Source organism: Marmota monax, unplaced genomic scaffold (assembly GCF_021218885.2).
Source record: "Marmota monax isolate L192 unplaced genomic scaffold, Marmota_monax_Labrador192_F-V1.1 WCK01_AAM20220418_F8-fsc00256, whole genome shotgun sequence".
Taxonomy (NCBI): domain Eukaryota; kingdom Metazoa; phylum Chordata; class Mammalia; order Rodentia; family Sciuridae; genus Marmota; species Marmota monax.
This window is the reverse complement of record NW_026692286.1, coordinates 401,514-421,313: the sequence shown is the minus strand read 5'-3', so window position 1 is coordinate 421,313 and position 19,800 is coordinate 401,514. Positions and strand designations below refer to the sequence as shown.

The 19,800-nt window shown below is 40.8% G+C and overlaps 1 protein-coding gene across 1 annotated transcript; it reads right to left on the bottom strand.

Moving 5' to 3' along the window:
- Positions 1 to 14,784: 14,784 nt before the first annotated feature.
- On the bottom strand, positions 14,785 to 15,398 carry LOC124090104 (MOB-like protein phocein). Its single transcript, XM_046440496.2, has one exon. It carries the CDS (start codon positions 15,369 to 15,371, stop codon positions 14,790 to 14,792), a length of 582 nt encoding a protein of 193 aa, XP_046296452.1. The 5' UTR covers positions 15,372 to 15,398; the 3' UTR covers positions 14,785 to 14,789.
- Between the last annotated feature and the right edge of the window lie 4,402 nt (positions 15,399 to 19,800).

The window sequence follows — 19,800 nt, the reverse complement described above, 5'->3', positions numbered from 1 at the left end:
GGTGACCTGCTGTCTTCTAGCGCCTTCACGGGTACTGCCAGCCAGCCTCAGACCTGCAGCGCAGGCCACGTCTGGACGTTTCTGCCTGGTGCGCAGAGGGACGCTCTACCGACCCGTTGGGACTTCATCCGTGTCCTCCTCACCTGACCCTCCCGGCTCTCCGCTGCTCTCAGTGATACAGAATCACTGTGTCCTCAAAAGGCTGGCAGAGTTTGTGGGACGTGTTTCTCTCTCTCTCTCTCTCTCTCTCTCTCTCTCTCTCTCTCTCTCTCTCTCTCTCTCTCTCTCTTTTCTCTGTGTGTGTGTTTGTGTGTGTGTGTGTGTGTGTGTGCCCTATTTGTTTTGTTAGTTGGTTGGCTTTATTTGCTTGTGACTTTTGAATTGTGATAAAATATGTAAACATAAAATTTAGCATCTTCACCATTTTGGGGTAGCAGAGAGCTGAGCCTGGAGGGCTCCGGTCCCCTCAGCCCCACCCCACATTGCTTCTTTTGAGGCAGCAAGCATCTCACTAAGTAGCCGAGGCTGGCCTTCAACATGGGATCCCCCTGCCTCAGCCTTCCCAGTCACTGGGATCACAGGTGGGCGCCACCATGCCCGGCCATCATCACCACTGTAAGTGCGTTGCTCACCCTGCTGTGCAGTCAGCTCAGGACACTGCCCTGGGCCAAGCTGAACCGCGAGGCTGAGTAACTGCCCTCATCCTCTGTCCAGCCTGGAAGGCCCTGCTTTACTTCCAGTAGGAGTCCAACTACTCGAGGCGCCTCCCTGAGTGCCCATTTCGCTGGGACTGGCTGGTTTCCTTGCCGGGCTCTTGCGGTTGCCCATGAGTCACCCATTGTCGTGTGTGCCGCTCTGTTTCCCAAGCAGCTGTCAGTGGACCCTGTGTGGAGTCCACATCCTGGCTGCTGTGGGTGGTGTGCAGGGAACATGGGGTGCAAACGCCTCTTCAAGTTCTGGTTTCAGGTCTTCTGCATGTTTACCCCAAAGTGGGATTGCTAGACCCTACTCTAGCTCAGCTTTTAGGTTTCTGATGAATCTTCATAATCTGTAGCTGCTAACCTTCCAAAGCCCCTTGACCTTTCCATCAACAGGATTCTAATCTCTGTACAACCTCATCTCTCTCTCTCTCTTTTAATAATAGCCATCCTAACCAATGTGAGGCTATAGGACTGGAGATGGACCCAGGCCTTGCGCATGCTAGACAAATGCTCAACCAGGAGCTGCAGCCCTGGCCTCCAGGTGTGGGTCACATTTCACTGTAACCTGATGATTAGAGATACTAAACATCTTTTAGTAACCTGTGGTTATTTGTGCCTCTTCTGTGAAGAAATGTCTCTTCAGATCCTTTGTCCGTGTTCTATTAGGGTTGTTTATTTTGTCATTGTTTCACAAGGAACAGAACACCATTCGAGCTAGGTCAGGTAAATATTTTCTGTTGTGGTTTTTGTGGTAGCGATGACAGCTGAATCTTCTTTTTTCCTTTCTTTGGAAGGACACACGGTAGACCTAGACAACTAAGGACAGGGGGCCTTCTGGGGCTGGGGCTGGGGCTGGGGCTAGAGCAGGGAGGCTAGTCTCCCCCTCAGAGGCCCCTTCCCCTTGGTTTCTTCGAGGTGCGTCTGCCCTATTTTCTCTCCTTTTCTTCCTTGTGGATTCAGTCCATAGATGACTCAGCACCCAGGAGCCACAACCTGACTGGACTTTCTGTTCTGGTGCACGTTTCCAAATGGTGGCTTACTCCTGTGCTTCTCAGAATAAATTCCCTGGAGGGAAAGAATCTGTTCTGCCCAGGGCGTCTTTTTGCTAGGCCAGGCAAGTGCTGTGCCCTTCTTGGTCAGGTGGCCACCAGGTGAGGCACACCATCTCAGCCACACACTCTGGGTGAGCCTCATTCCCTGGGGTCAAACCCTGGCTTGCCACTCGCCAGCTGTGACCTGGGACAGACTGGCCCTCGGTCTGTGCTGCAGCCTCCTCATCTGTAAAAGGGTTTGGATAACATTGCTTATTTAGAGATCAACTCCCCTCCAACAAAGGGAGAAATGGAGCGTAGAGCTATTTAGCAACCTGCCATACCTAGGGAAGAGCAGGGTCTGGACATGAGCCCAAGTTCACCGACAGTCTCTCCTCTTAATCCAAGAGGGCCAAGTGATTCCACTCCCCAGCTGATTAGCTCCACCCAAGTTGGTTGTGTTGACTCAATTATGAGCATGGCTGGGAGGCAGAGGGATGGGGAGGTGGGAGGAGAAGCATCGGGCTGACACAATCTTGATGTCATAGTCAAAAGCCTATGGAACCAGTTGGGAAGCCATGATGAAGAATCCTCCACCCTGACCAGCAGGAGTTGTCACAAGTGTCACACACCCTATGGACCTACCACATGTCAGCATCTCCTGGACTGGGGGCCCTGCGCAGGGGTGGGAGGCTCCTGCGCCCAGTTCACCTGCCTCACACGCCCCGCAGCTGCCTGACAGCCTCTCCATCCCTCCTTAAGGTTGATAGAGACATCACTTTTAGAAGAAATGACTGTGTAACCTGAAGAGAGGACCATGCGGATTACAGCCAGCTCAGTCATAGCCTCTGCAACCCTGTGGTTCGTGTGGAGAGATTATACAAAAAGATGAGGCTTGTCCAAAGGGCTTGGGAATCTGCTCTAGGCTTTGGTGAAGACGAGCTCAGGGGTGTGTCTGGTGGTGCGGTCGGAGTGAATGACCATGGCCTGGTGGAGCCAGATACTTTGCTGAGTGCCACAGAAGTTACCCAAGAAAACCAGAAGAGGTGCTCGTCCTGTGAGATGGGCACTGAGAGCCACCTACACAGACTGCCCCAGCTCCTGAGTGTGAAACGACTACCAGATTCCGCTCTCTGTGAACCTCTGTCCTCAGACTCACCAGTGGGCCTTCCACTGAGCTCACTCGCTGCCTCTGGTTTGGCCCGGCCACCTGAGGCCGACTCTAGGAATCCCTCTGGTCTTCACCTTGCCACCTTCTCAGCATCAAAGTCTTTTCTTCCTGAAATCTTCCTCTCTGGGCTTCAATGGCACCACATTTCCGACACTCCTACCTACCACTTGGGCTGTACTTCCTCTTCTTTGATGGCTTCCTCGGTGTCCATCTGACCCCTTAAACATGGAGGCCCAGGGCCACAGGGCCTCACTGGTACCTGGTACAGTGCTCTCTCCTGGACTGGGGGCCCTGGACTGGGAGCTCTGTTGGCCTGACAGGTATGTCTGCCTGGGCTGCTCCTCCCCCAGGTACCTCACTTCTTTCTGAAGTCTGCTTATCTCACCTTCCCAGCGAGGCTCCTTGACTTCCCTGTGTGAAACCATAAGCCAGCTACTCCCTCATGATCCTGATCCTGATTAGCTTCCTTAATTTCTTCCTGACAGTTATGATCTTCTAAGATACGTAATGTGTGCTCTAGCTTCAGTACTTACAACATCTGCCAGTACATAACAGGCATTCAATATAGATTTTGTAAGTAAGATTATTTATAATCTCCACAAAAAGTTATAACCTCGTGTTTTATTTTATCATAGTTTTCTTCTATTTTCTTCCCCAAACATTCCTAGCCTGTGTGTGTATTTTTTTCCCTGTTTCAAAGTAGCCTACATTTTTTGTTTTAATTAGTTATACATGACAGTAGAATGCATTTATGCACTTTGATAAACATAGATGGGGTATAATTTCTCATTTTGCTGATTGTACATGTTGTAGAATCATATTGGCCGTACAGTCATATATATACATATAGGAATAATGTCTGTTTAGTTCTACTATCCTTCCTATCCCCACATCCCATCCCCACCCCTCCCTGCATTCCCCTCTACCTTATCTAAGGTAACTCTATTCTTCCCTAGTCCCCATCCCCCACCCTATTGTGAATTAGCATCCACATATCAGAGAAAACATCCGGCCTGATGTTTTTTTGAGGGGGGTTGGCTTATTTCACTTAGCATGATATTCTTCAACTCCATCCATTTACTGGCAAATGCCATAGTTACATTCTTCTTTAAAGCTGAGTAATATTCCATTGAATATATATATATATATATATATATATATATATATATATATATATATATATACCACATTTTCTTTATCCATTCATCTACTGAAGGGCATCTAATTTGGTTCCACAATTTAGATATTGTGAATTGTGCTGCTGTAATAATTGATGTGACTTCATCCCTGTAGTATGCTGTTTTTAAGTCCTTTTGGGTATAAACCAAGCAGTGGGATAGCTGGGTCAAATGGTGGTTCCATTCCCAGATTTCCAAGGAATCTTCATACTGCTTTCCATAGAGGTTGCGCTAATTTGCAGTCCCACCAGCAATGTATGAGTGTACCTTTTTCCCCACATCCTCGCTAACACTTATTATTGTTTGTATTCTTAATAACTGCTATTCATTCTGACTGTAATGAGATGAAATCTTAGAGTAGTTTTGATTTACATTTCTCTAATTGCTAGAGATGTCTAACATTTTCTCATATATTCATTGATTGATTGTATATCATCTTCTGAGAAGTGTCTGTTCAGTTCCTTGGCCCATTTATTTATTGGATTATTATTATTATTATTTTGGTGTTAAGATTTTTGAGGTTTTTTTTTATCCTAGAGATTAGTGCTCTATCTGATGTGTGTGTGGTAAAAATGTGCTCCCATTCTGTATGCTCTCTATTAACCTCACTGATTGTTTCTTTTGCTGAGAAGAAGCTTTGTAGTTTATATCCATCCCATTTATTGATTCTTGATTTTACTTCTTTTGCTATAGGTGTCTTATTAAGGAAGTCAGGGCTTAATCCGACATGATGACGATCTGGGCCTACTTTTCTTCTGTTAGGCACAGAGTCTCTGGTTTAATTACTAGCTCCTTGATCCACTCTGAGTTTTGTGCATGATGAGAGATATGGGCTTAATTTCATTTTGTTGCATATGGATTTCTAGTTTTCCTAGCACCATTTGTTGAAGAGGCTATCTTTTCTCCATTATATGTTTTTGGTATCTTTGTCTAACATGAGATAATTGTATTTATATGGGTTTATCTCTGTGTCCTCTCTATTCTGTACTATTGGTCTACAGGTTTATTTTGGTGCCAATACCATGCCATTTTTTTTGTTACTATAGTTTTGTAGTATAGTTTAAGTTCTGGTATTGTGATGCTTCCTGCTTCACACTTCTAGCTAAGGATTGCTTTAGCTAATCTGGGTCTCTTATTTTTTCCAGATGAATTTCATGACTGCTTTTTCTATTTCTATGTAGAAAGTCATTGGGATTTTAATAGGAATTGCATTAAATCTGTATAACACTTTTGGTAGTATGGCCATTTTGATAATATTAATTCTGCCTATCCAGGAGCATGGGAGATCTTTCCATCTTCTAAGGTCTTCTTCAACCTCTTTCTTTAGTGTTCTGTAGTTTTCATTGTAGAGGTCTTTCATCTCTTTTGTTAAGTTGATTCCCATTTTTTTAGGCTGTTATAAATGGGGTAGTTTTCCTAATTTCTCTTTCAGTGGATTCATTGTTGAGGTATAGGAATGCGCTTGATTTATGGGTGTTGATTTTATATCCTACTACTTTGCTGGATTCATTTATTAGTTCTAGAAGTTTTCTGGTGGAATTTTTTGGATCTTCTAGATATAGAATCATGTCATCCTCAAATAGTGATAGTTTGAGTTCTTCTTTACCTATTTGTATCCCTTTAATTTCTTTCATCTATCTGATTGCTCTAGTTAGAGTGTCAAGGACAATATTAAACAAAATGGTGAAAGAGGGCATCCCTGTCTTGTTCCAGTTTTTAGAAGGAATGCTTTCAATTTCTCTCAATTTAGAATGATGCTGGTTTTGGGTTTAGCTTTTACAATGTTGAGGTATGTTCTTATATCTCTACTTTTTCTAGTGTTTTGAACATGAAGTTGTGCTGTATTTTGTCAAATGTTTTTTTCTACGTCTATTGAGATGATAATGTGATTATTTGATTCTATTGATATGATGAATTACATTTACTGATTTCCATATGTTGAATCAACTCTGCATCCCTGGGATGAACCCAACTTGATCATGGTGTACTATCTTTTTAATATGTTTTTGTATGCTATTTACCAGAATTTTATTGAGAATTTTTGCATCCATGTTCATCAGGGATATTGGTCTGAACTTTTCTTTCCTTGATGTGTCTTGTCTGGTTTTGGTATTAGGCTGATACTAACTTCATATATTCATATTGGAAGGGTTCCCTCCTTTTCTATTTTACGGAATACTTTAAGGAATATTGGTATTGATCCTTATTTTAAGGTCTTGTAGAACTTGGCTGAGAATCCATCTGGTCCTAGGCTTTTCTTGGTTGGTAAGGTTTTGATGGTGTTTTCTGTTTCATTAGTTAAAATCGATCTGTTTAAATAGTATGTATGATCTCCTCATTCAGTCTGGGTAGGTCTTATGTCTCTAGAAATTTGTCGATGTCTTTGATATTTTCTATTTTATCGGAGTTTAAATTTTCAAAATAGTTTCTAATTATCTTCAGTATTTCAGACATGTCCACTATGGTATTTCCTTCATCATGTATTTTAGTAATTTTAGTTTTCTCTCTTTTTCTCTTCATTTAGCATGGCTAGGGATTTATCTATTTCATTCACTTCTTATTGTTGTCAAATTTGTGATCCTCTGGCCTTGGCCTCAGCCTCCCAAGTAACTGAAGTTACAGGTGCCCGCCACCTGCCTGGGTCAGACTCATACATTAAATTGCCCATTTGACATCTACATTTTGGGTTGTTTAAAGGGAATCTCAAAATTAAGGTGGTTAAAAATCAACTCTGAATGACTGTTGTGCAAGACGTGCCCCCCTCTAAACCAGATGCTGTGGGCACATTACCGGTCTCACGGGAACTCTGGAAAAAAAAAAAAAAAGAACTCCCGCAGTTGCCCCCTCAGTCTGCGCCTCCCACAGACCAGGCTGGCCCACACAGAGCCATGTGTTCTAACCCATGTCTGAAAAGCTCATCCTTCAGACCCTTAAATGGGAAGAAAGGAAAGGGAGGAAGGCAGGATTCTGTTTTCCATTATAAAATTGAAAATGACTGAAGAACTTGATAGGGAAAATGACGGCAGGGGTGAAAGAAAACACAGAATGTTAGCGATTTCTAAGTCAGAGTTCCCTGTATTGTGGCTTTCTTCATGTTCAGTCCTCAATTTGTAATTTCCACATTATTTTGTTCTGAATTTTCCCTGGAGGACTCCTATGTTATGATTTATGATCCCACTTCTTGTTTTCTTTTCTTCTCTCTCCTCCTCCTCCTCCTCCTCCTCCTCCTCCTCTCTTCTCTCTCTCTCTCTCTCTGGTACCAGGCATTGAACCAGCTTTACCAATGAGCCACACCCCCAGCCTCTTTCACTTTTTATTTTGAGACAGGGTCTTGCTAAGTTGCTTCAGGCCTCACTAAATTACTGAGTCTGGCTTTGAAATTGGGATCCTCCTCAACTTCCCAAATTGCTGGGATTACAGGCACCGTGCCACCATGCCTAGCTATGATGCATATCTTGAATTTTTAAATCTATCAACTTATTTAACTTCTCTGAGGAAGTTTTACCTTCTATAAAACAGGGAAGTACAAATTCTGTATTTGTTCTGGGTTTTTTTGGGGGGGGTGGTGGTTAGCTATGGAGCGTCATCAACACTTATATAACATTGTCTTCCTAAGAATCTGGGTTCCAAGTTTTCTTACAAAGAAAATGTTGATAAAATATTGAACCAAGACCTCTATGCAGCAAGAGCTCTGTGTTGAATTTACGAATTGCCATTCTAGTGCTGAGAAGCCTACTTATCCCTTTAACTAAATCTAACCATAGTAGTCAAAGAAGAAACAAACAACACACACATACACACACACACACAAACACACACACAAACACACACGCACAAAGATAAAAACAATCCAACAAACTTGAAAACTATTGTATATATACTGTGATTAAGAAAAACCACAAAAGGAAAAATACATACTTTTCAAAGGAAAATAAATATCCTTATTTTGGGGGGGAAGTTATCTTTATGTTTATGCTTTTCTATTTCCTTTTAGAACCATTTATTCAATGATTGTTGAGACCTGATTTTTCACAGTAACCAAGCAAAAATTTGCATTTTATTTTTAAATTCAATTTCTATATTTCTAAATAGTTACAATATTTCTATAAGGGGGTGATAGCTGCTTGGGTGGTTCTGAATGTGAGCCTTAGGAGAAGGCTACGAGATTTACAGGTTAGAATGTGAACATTTTCATAAAGGGAGCTCAACAGAGAAATCCTGAGAAAGAAAATGGGAGAACCACACGCACAAGAATCAAATATTTAACTTTCCTCTGTTACAAAATGTGCTCCTGGATCGTTGATGATTTACCAACTACTTACTAGGGGTAGAGCTGGAGTTCTCTACAGGGCATTTATAGGGGGTATCTTTCCCCCTTAGAAAGCAGTTTCACTTCCACTATCTCATGTTATAAGCTTTTAAGGCTAGGGCAATGAATAGAACTTTGGGCTGTCTTTAATCTAAAAACAATGAAAGATCAGGAACTGTTCACAAAGACTATTCACAAGGGACTCACTGTTTAAATGTGCACCCTGCCTCCCTGGCAATCATTACCTTCCGTCTCTGGTGGGTATGTTGAAGCAACACAGCCATCAAGAAAGCCAATAGTTACCAGGATGGTCAAGAGTTAAATTGTTCCTCCCAGCATGGTCAATGTGCTGGGAAAAACTCTGCAGCGGAGAAAACTGGATTTGTGTCCCAAGGAAAGTGAGACTCAAGATGTGCGCCCCCTGGTGCCCTAGAGGTGAAGGGCAAGGTTGACAATTCCAACACAATGATCAAGTTGAAAGACTTTAATTCCCTGATTAGGTTTGGGAAGTGGAGAGCAAAAGAAACTATTCTCAGTTTGAAATACAGGCATAACATTTCATGTATTTGGAAGGTCTCACTTACATGCAGGTTTAGAAACAGAACATCAATAACCTGTGAAGATTCAAATTTTTCTAATTTGTGAGCATTCCTGTTTCCCTCTCAGATGTTGTATCATCATTCATAAAATAAGCAACACTGTCCTCACTTTGGAAAAAACACCAAGGCTAAGTTTGTTATGAAAATTAGTTAATTAATGAATGATAAAAAAAATCCTCTCTCTAAACTGTGCCATCAATTGGCAACTGGACCACCAACCCAAACAAATCATTAAAAATTGCTTACTCCTTTAGCTCAATGCACCCTCACTGAAACTGTAAAGTCCCCAGGCCCCATAGATCACTTTCAAAAGTCGGTGTGACCTTGAGAAAGTCAAAAGGCCTTCCTTAGTGTCCCACCTTCTCATATCTACCTTGATACCCCTATCCTGCTTCATAACCCTCACATCAAACTTGGAAGTTTACATCTCAGAGAAGCAGAATTCTTAGGAAAACAGACCAGACGAAGGGAGGGAGGAAGCAGAGGAATCAGGTGGCAGGAGCAGGAGACCACAGTCACTCATTCACTGGCCACAGGGTGCCAGGGCCCACCTCTGCTCCCCTAGCAAACCCAGCAGGTCTCAGAGTCTTCTGCTATCTCATCGGAGGGCCTTAATTTTTTTTCAATAGTTTTTATGGTAAAATGCATGTAAAAAAAATTACTATCTGAACCCTTTTAAAGTGTATAATCAATGGCATTCAGCACATGTATATTGTTGTGCAACTACCACCTGTTCATCTCTAGATCTCAAATTGAAACTATATTCCCAGTAAACATTCTCCACTGCCCGCTCTTCCCGGCACCTGGCAACCATGAGTCTACTTTCTGCCGCTCTGATTCTGACTACTCTAAGGACCTCCTGTTAGTGGGATCATACAGTATTGTGACTGGCATGATATTGCCACTTATTGTAATATCCTCCAGGCTCAGCTATGCTGTAGCATGAGTAAGTTTATATTAAATGAATACTGAATGATATCCGTTGTAAGTGTATACCACATTCTGCTTATATTCACTCATTTATCAAGGGATACAAGGTTGTTTCCACCTTTAGCTACTGCAAATAATGCTGTTATGATTGCGGGTGTACAAATACCTTTTTGAGAACCTGCTTTCAATTTGGGGGGATATATCCCCAGAAGTAGTGTTGCTGGATCACACAGTAATACATTGTAATTTTTTGAGGTGCTGCCACACTGTCTTCCACAGCAGTCACGTCACCATACATCCCCACCAATGTGCATGAAGCTTCCAATTGCTCCGCACCCTCACACACACCTATTCCCTACTGTTCTGGAAGCGGCCATCATCAGGTGTCAGCTGATACTGCACTGCAGTTTTGATGTGGGTTTCTCTAATGAGTAGTGATGCTGAGCATCTTTTCATGTGCCTATTGGCCATTTGTATATCTTCTTTGTAGAAATGTCTACCCACGCCCTTTGCTTACTTTTGACTGGGTTGTTGGCATTTTTGTTATTGAGTTTTAGGAGTTCTGTTTTTCTGCATATTAATCTCTCTCCAAATCTATGCCTTACAAATGTATTCTCCCATTTTGTGGATTGCCTTGTCTATTTATGCCTTTGTTGCCACAAGAAATCATTGCAAATTCTAGTGTTGTGATATTTTGCCCTAAGAGCTTCACAGTTTTAAATGTTACATTTAGGGCATAGATGCATTTTGAGTTACTTTTTTTGTTTTGTTTTGTTATAAGGATTAAACCCAGGGGCACCTACCCACTAAGCCACATCCCCAGCCCTTTTCATTTTTTATTTTGATACAGGGTCTCACTAAATTGCTTAGGGCCTCATTAAGTTGCTAAGGTTGGTATCCAACTTGCAATCTTCCTGCCTTAGCCTCTTGAGTTGCTGGGATTACAAGTGTGCACCACCTCACCCGCCTTGAGTTAGATTTCGTTATGGTGTTGTGGAAAGGTCTTGTCATGGTGTCAGGGAAGGGTCTTGTCATGGTGTTAGGGAAGGTCCAACTTGATGTTTACATCCAGTTTCCTGCACCATTTGTTTAAAAGAATATCTTCTTCGCACTGAATGATCCTGGTTCCCTTATCAAAATTCATTTCACCAGGCTGGGGCTGTAGCTCAGTAGTAGAGTGCTTGCCTAGCATGTATGAGGCACAGGGTTCAATTTTCAGCACTGCTTATAAATAAATAAAATAAAGATCCATTGACAACTAAAATTAAATCAAAAAAGTGTATCTAATACAGAAAAAAAGAAAATTATAAAAAATTCACTTGACCAAATATTAAAAGGCCTATTTCTGGACTCTCTTCTATTGCACTAGTTATGTGTCTGTCTTGATGTCATTAGCACACTGTCTTAACTGCTGTTGCTTCATGTAGTAAGGTTTGAAATCAGGAAGTATGGCTTCAGCTTTGTTCTTTTCCAGGATTATTTTGCTGCTTACCATTCCCCAAGATCCCACATGGATGGAGATTTTTTTTAAATTTTTTTTTTGCAAAAAAACTTATTACAGTTTTGATGGGAACTGCACTAAATCTGTAGATCAATTAGGATAGTATTGGCTTTTTAACAATATTAGGTCTTCCAGTCCATGAACATGGGCTACCTTTTCATCTATTTACGTCATCTTTATTTTTCTCTCAGAAGTGTTTTGTAGTTTTCAGTGTACAGACTGTTTACCTCCTTAATTCCTAAATATTTTAGTATTTTTCATTCCCTTGTAAATTGAATTATTCTTTTAATTTACTTCTTAGGTTGTTCATCATTAATTCATATAAATGCAACTGATTTTTAAAGTTTTTATTAAAGCTGGGGATTGAAACCAGGCACCTGAACATGCTCTACCACTGGACTACATCCCCAGCCCTGCAACTGATGTAGTGGAATTTGCTGCTGGAGTCAGTTTTCTAGTATTTGGTTGAAGCTATTTTACATCAATGTTCATACAGAACACTAGTCTAAAGTTTTCTTGTGCTGTCTTTGTCTGGCTTTAGTATCAGGGTGATTCTGGCTTCATTGAATGCATGAGGGAACATTCCCTTCTTTTCTTTAGTCTGAAAAGGGTTGATGTTAGTTCCTTAAATGTTTGGTAGAAATCACTGGTGAAACTCTCAAGTCCAAGGCTTTTCTTTGGTGGGAGATTTTGATTTGATTACAGATTCAATCTCCTTACATGCTATAGGTTTAGTCAGATGTGTGTATGTGTGTGTGTGTGTGTGTGTGTGTGTGTGTCTTAGTCTTGATAGACTGCATTTTAAAGAAATTTGTCCATGTCATCTAGGTTATCCAATTTGTTGCAGTACAACTGCTTGTAGTACTCTCTGATAATCCTTTTAATTTCTGTAGAATTGGTAGTAATATGGTCATTTTCATTTCTAATTTTAATCATTTAGGTTTTCTCTCTTAACCCATTATCTATTCAAAGAGTTGTCAATTTGTTGATATTTTTGAAGAAACAACTTTTGGTTTCTCTAATATTTCTCTATTATTTTTCTATCCTCTATTTTATGTCTCTCTGCTTTAATCTTTATTGTTACAGCTTTGCGTTTATTCTTTTAAATTTTTGAAACTTTGTAAGTTGCAAAGTAAGGTTGTTGATTTGTTTCTTATTTTATAATGTGAGTTTTTATCACTGTAAATTTTCTTAGAACAGCTTTCTCTGTCCCATAAATTATGGTGTCTTATGTTTTCATGTATCTCTAAGAATTTTCTAACATCCTTTGTTATTTTTTCCATGAATTTATATTTTCCAAATACTTAGAGAGTTTTTGGCCATTACTTCAAATGTTCTCTATCCTAGCATCTCTCAATTGTGGAACTTCTATACAGTGGCTACTCTAGTCCACTTGATAGTCTCATATGGGGCCCTTAGACTATTCACTTATATTTTTCTCCAATCTTTTTTTTTTCCTGTCCCTCATACTTGATAATTTCCATTGTCCTTTCAAGTTTTTCTTCTATCTGTTCACATATGCCTTTGGATTCATCTAGTAAATTTCTTATTTCAGCTATTTCACTTTGCAGCTCCAGAATTTTTAAAAAGTGTTCTTTATTAGTTTATTGATATTTCTAATTGATTCATACATCATTATCTTGACTTTCACATCTTTTTTTAGTTCTTGGAGCATTTTTAGGATAATTGTTTTAAAATCTTTGCTATGTGATGCATTGTCAGGTCTTTTTCAAGGATGATTTCTTTTGGTGTGTTTGATTCCTCTGAATGGGCTGTACTTCACAGTTTCTTTGTACGCCTTGTGACTTTTTTGTTGAAAACTGTACATTTGAATCTAAGAAGGTGGTCACTCTGGGAATCAGCTTCTCCTGGTCCCTGGGTTTTTTGGAGATGTTTGCTTTGTAGGCTGTCTCTGTGGTATGGATCAGCCGACAGCATGACCTTGAGATATTCTTAGCTCCTTCCTCCAGATGCATGACTAGACCAACATAGCCCTCTTTCTATCTCACCAGTGTAAATGATCTTTGTACATGCCACTCCTGCATCCAGACTCCTTAAAAAAAAAAACAAAAAAAACCCAGTTTTTACTCCATTCCAATGAGTTGAGAATCTGATGAAAGCCTTGGATCATCACCCCAATAAAAAGATGCACACACAATTCTGTGTGCAAGGTCAGGAGATCCAGCACACCTTGAAGCCGTCCTCGCCTGCAGGCTGAGCCCATGTCTTAGTCCACCATGAAAGGTGGATTCCCGTTCCATTTCTGACCTAGCCCCTGTAGCCATGGTTTTCTTCCATGTCAAGAGGGGAAAACATCCACGCCCATTTCTTTTTTGTTGTCCTGGTGAGGCAACAAGACACCAAGAGCACACACCTGTCCCAACTCCCAGAGGTGAGCAACAGACCCAGAGGCCGCCTACCTTTTTCACGTACACCTCATGTTAACTCTGTTCAAATATTTTCCTGAACCTTTGGAGCAAATTAATCCCAAATCTAAAAAAAGTCCTAAAATCCATTTCAAACACATGTGCTTCAGCACCACCTCTACTCTTGCCTCCCTTCCCTTTTTTGTGCCAGGATTGTGTTTTCACAAAATTCCAAATCATTGGAATGGAGTAAAGACTTAGGAGATGGACTAGAATTAAATGGAAAAATCAATTCAAAACAAGCTTATTTTAAATTAGATATGTGTTCATGCTTCCTTGGAAAGTCTCAATGTATGTTTGGTTGTGCTATTTGCTTTCTGTGGGGACTCTCTGGAATGGGCCCATCGACCAGCATCGACTCACCTTGTGTAGGCTAGTGGAGCCATTCGAGGGTGTTCCCTGCACCTTTCTCCCCAGTGCTTCCTGTAATGCTTGACCTCAATTTTGCCCACGCATCATAAGCACCTGAGTGGTTTTTTTGTTTTAGGTACCAGGGACTGAACTCAGGGACACTTAACCACTGAGCCACATCCCTAGCCCTTTTTATTTTTTGTATCGAGACAGAGTCTCCCTAAATTGTTTAGAGCCTCGCTAAAGTGCTGAGTCTGGCCTCAAACTTGCAATCCTTCTGCCTTGGCCTCCTGAGTTGCTGGGATTACAAGCATCTGCCACCAAACCCGGTTTGAGGAGTTTTTCTTATTTTTTGGCACTGGGAATTGAACCCAGAGGCACTCTACCACTGAGCTACATCCCAAGTCCTTTTAATTTTTTGTCACTAAGTTGCTGAGGCTGGCTTCAAACTGGTGATGTTCCTACCTCAGCCTCCCAAGTAGCTGGGATTATATATATATATATATATATATATATATATATATATACACACATATATATATAACATAATTAACGTTAATTATGTGATCAGTACATTTTTCTATGATTCCCTTCATGCTTCACTTTCCCCAGAAACTGAATTCTGAACTTTCTCTTCTAAAATTGGTACAATCAGGTTATCCTTCGACATCAAATTATATTTCATCACAAATTTAGTAAATTGATGACATAAAAATGTTTCATTTTCATACTCATCAAATATCTGCCAGTGATGAAAATAAGCATGTGAAAATATTCTGTAAATTCTACGACATACTGATCCTAGTTTTGCTACAGATGATTCTTTTATGCTAACCCTGCTGGGAAAATATTTATTGCTATTCAGAAGACACGCAGCACCATCAAGTGTGTGTCTAGTATAGTCTATAGCAGGACACTCTTTTGGAGTTTTATGAGCTGCACAAAGAAAAATCCATTGTTCAGTTGCTGTCATTTGAGTACAAGTATCTGGGTGGCATTCACTCTGAAGTTTGACAGCAAGTCCATTTAGTTCAAGGCAGAATTGCCTTAAATGTTCATATTTCCACATATCTTCATCTTGGCCTTCAGAAGATTCAAGAATTTTGTCAATATTGGAGCAATCTGCCCCTATGTTCTGTTGAATATACTGCTGAACAGCAAGTGTACTGTCCATCTCATCAAATGATTCATCAAGCCAATTATAGAAATCTCAAACTATGGTGATCAGATCTGGAACCAAGGCAGGCTTCTCCTGGTGTGGAGTGGATAACTGGTTGAAGAGAGGGTCAGGTCCTATGGAAAAGTTGCAGCTGTCACAAGGGTCCAGAAGAGGCGGTAGAGTTTGAGAGCGGTGAGGATCATGCAGAGGATCAGGAAAAATGAAGTCAAGTGATGGGATGTCAGTCAGTCTGGGTCCTCATCATGCTGAGTGCATCCTTGTTTCGGCTGGTACACAACTTACAATTCTTACTAGAGGTGGTTTCAATCAGAAGGTTCAGGCCAGATCCTGGATTCTCTCTGCCTCACTCCAGGCAGTCACACAGGACAGGGCCAGTTCTCCTTCCTCCGCTTCAAGGGCCACCTGATCCTGTTTCTCCCAACTGGAACCCAGGTTCCCAGATTCCCTCTTGACTTTTCAACATCCACCATTCACCACTGTCGTCATTTCCAAATGGCGATGGGAATGTCTGTCTGCTCCTAGTGAATGACTTTACCTTTCCATCCAGGAAAGGGTAGTTTTGACTCAAGTGTGGGTGCTGCAGTCTTAGAATAGGGCCTTCACTCAGCATGGTCACACAGAGTCAAACCCAGGCTGTTCTGGAAGGCTCAAGTGAGGACCTGCCCTGCACTCCTTTCCTTGAATCCTCAGACTCACTTTTGACTTCCCATGAACAAGCCCATGAATAAAGCACATTTCACATGCCCAAAAGAATAAGTGAAACTGTACTGAGATGGGTAACGCACCTAATTCTACACTTAGCAAAGACATTACTTACTGCAAGGGAACTGTAATCTGAGAAACCATCTTCTAACCACAGACTGCTTTCACATTACCGGTCCCAGTCCGTTCACGCCTCAACTCAAAAACTTCCATCTCAGAAATGATATTTGGGACTTGATTCAAAATTAATAAGGGCAGGGCATAGAGCAAAGTGAGGGGGACTGTGAGGAAACAAAACTAGCCATACGCTGAATGTTACTAAAATCAAGTAATGGACCCGAGTGGTCATTATACTGGTCTACATTTTTTTTCCCAGTGTTAAATTGAACCCAGGGTCTTTTGCATGGTAGGAAAACACTCCATACTGAGTCATGCTCTCAGTTTGTTTTTTTTTCTTTCATTTTTATTTTTGAGACAGGGTTTCGCTAAGTTGCCCAAGCTAGCCTTGAACTTGCAATCCTCCTGCTTCAGCCTCCCAAGTAGTTGGAATTATGGATGTGTGCCACTGTGCCTGGCTTCTTATCTATTTTTGTGTAAGTCTGAAGTCTCCTGTAGTTAAAAACAAAACAGCTCCATTTCTACAAAGGCTTGGCCCCTGATGTTTGCATCACTAGAAGGTTCTTCATTGAGGCATGCAAACAGATGTTGCAGCCCCAAAGGTGAATTCAGTCTGTACTTATTGCAAAAAAAAGAAAAAAGAAGAAAAAAGTCAAATATTCCCCCCATCTAGAGATGATTCCAGAGATTTTGGGGCAAATATTTATTCAAAGATCACATGCAGTTATGGGGGTCTTCCTTACCACAGCACTCTCCTTGAAGGAACTTCGAGCATTCCTCAGATGACACTATTGCTCACTATTTCTAGGGCTATGTGCCATCTTGCCTGATATGTACGCAGAGGATTTAGGCACCAGACAGGTAAAGGAAATTTTATCTGTGCTAACTTATGCCTCTTTTTTAATATTTATTTTTTAGTTGTAGTTGGACACAATACCTTTAACTTATTTATTTTTACGTGGTGCTGAGAATCGAACCCAGGGCCTTACATGAGCTAGGTGAGTGCTCCATCGCTGAGCCATAACCCCAGCCCCTATGCCTCTTTTTACAAAGGGACTTAATCAGTACAATTTGATGAAAAAGAGACTAACAAGGGCAGCTTTAAGAATGATTGGCCATTAAGCCTAAGTAGCATTAATCTTAGCAAGATTTAGGGAAGAGGCCTTGTTCTGCAATGTGGTCTTCAGCTTTATTAACTCAGAAACTTAAATGTTGGCATACACAGACCTAATGGGACCCTAAGGGATGATGAATACCAATTAATTAACTTGCAATGGGAGCCATAACTAGAAGCAGGCCCCAAATTCATTTTCTGGTTAGACATTTTCTGTCCATGGGAAACTTTTTATGCAAAGCCAAATTATAATCAAAAGGGTATTTGGTGAGAGCAAGCTCTAGAACAGTGAATTTTCAACTAGAGAGAGTTGCTATCCCTGGGGATAAGTAGAGCAAGGGCGGGGTGGGGGGGCATTAGGGGAATGTGTACACGTGTGGTCTTTTGGCATGTGTAATTAGAAAAGGCATAACTAATGTTATAATTCAACATTTTAAAAAGAAAATGTAAAGTCTATTGCTTTCACAACTAAAATGATACAAAAGTCAAGCACACAATATTCCTGGCTGGTGACTCAGCTGGGAGGGTAGAAATCTACACATCAACGCTCTGGAGGACCTAGGACTTTCTGTCTTTCAAAATGAGGCAAGAAAACATTGTTTACTGGGACATTAGACAAGAGCTACACCAGACAACCTGCATTAGAGAGATGCAGACCAAGTTGTGTTTTCAAATTCTTTCTCACTAAACAGTTCTGTGATGAATATAATCATGCAGTTATTTTTAGTGAGAAGTTATAGAGAACCAGATCTATGTCCCTTGTAGAGTATCATGTACTTCATAGTATATAATATAGTACTACAAAACTACTACAGTTTTTGTGAACAGATTCTGAAGCTGGCCCAAGACACTGTATGGGTACAGCAGACATCTGATAGATTCAGCGTTGATTCTTCTCTTCTTCCTTCCCATAAGACTCCATTTTCATTTGAGCATTGCTGTGGTTTCTGGGAAGAGAACTCTACTTTTATGTCAGCATATTCCAATTCATGAAGCTCAGCAATTGCTTTCAATCTACATGCTCATTCTACGGTAGCTGCCTAACTTCCAGATACATGATAATTTGCAGAGCTGTCACAATTTTTTTGTGTGTGTGAAATAAAGTATGCAATTTTACAAAGTTAATTTCATTGTATTGTTATACTTGCTAGCATTTAAAGTCATTTAGGCCTTAACTTCAGCAGAGAATGATTCACAAGGCATGAATTAAGCCCCTGCAGAATCAAGGGACAGTCCTAAGACCAGGTCCCTAAAGAGAAGAACAGAAGCCACTTCTGAAGGCCATGGAATAGACCATCAAGCATCTTGCAAACATGCCACTAAAATGAACATGCATCAACCATCCTCTTCAATCCTGGGGCTTCAGAGTCCCAGGAGAGACAGGGGCTAAGTGTGGATAATGTAGAGCATGTTCCTTTGTCTGAGAGTCCCACCAAATTATGTCCAACTGGGAAGAAATTATTATTCTCCAAATGTAAATAGAAGTGCAATGACCAAAACAGCAAAAACAATCATGAAAAGCAACACCTTCCTATGCTGATGCTCCTAGTGAGAATTACTCATCAAAAATGCAGACCTCCTTATTGGCTGTAGCTTTTCTCCAGTGCACACACCTGACTGAATTGATGTCCCTTTCCATTTCCTCCAGCTACTAAAGAGCCCCCCAAAGGCAATGGCTATAGCAGCTGCATCATCTGGAGAACAGCATCCTGGGGCTCTCCAAGTGGGGCTATTTCAAAATTATTCTGAGGAGTGAACATAAGCAAAAGTAAATGACCTTTTCTCTATTCTACCAAAATTTTTAAAATTAGACAATTTTTACTTTTTTTTTTTTTTTTTTTGGTACTGGGGATGGAACTCAGGGACACTCGAACACTGAGCCACCTCCCCAGCCCTATTGTGTATTTTATTTAGAGACAGGGTCTCACCTCATTGATGCTGAAACTGGCTTTGAACTCATGATCCTCCTGTCACAGCCTCCTGAGCTGCTGAGATTACAGGTGTGCACCACCATGCCTGGCACAGATTTTTACTTTCTAATTTGAAAAACATACAAAATAAATATGCAAAGTCATAAATTGTTAGTTGCTTTCCTATTTTTTTTCTGAATCTATAAAATGCCCACAGAACATGTCTTATTTTAGTAAGAAATTTTAAAATTAAAACAAAAAGAATAATAATCCAATTTATTTTTATTAACACATATTAATTGTACAAATTAATGGTTTCACTGTGACATTCCATACATGCATATTTTATGCATTGATCATGTCCAACCTCCCTTCCACTGCAGTCTGATTTTCCTTTTTTTTTTTTTTTTTTAGTTATAGGCAGGTACAATACCTTTATTTATTTATTTTTATGTGGTGCTGAGGATCAAACCCAGTGCCTCATCAGTGCTAGGTGAGCACTCTACCGCTAAGCCACAACCCCAGGCTCATAATCTGATTTTCTTTAGGGTTGATTTCAGCTAAGCTGCTTCAACAGTTC

What these genes read in the sequence shown, in the direction of transcription:
- LOC124090104 (XM_046440496.2), bottom strand. Translation starts at nt 15,371, where the DNA reads ATGGACAGTACACTTGCTGTTCAGCAGTATATTCAACAGAACATAGGG.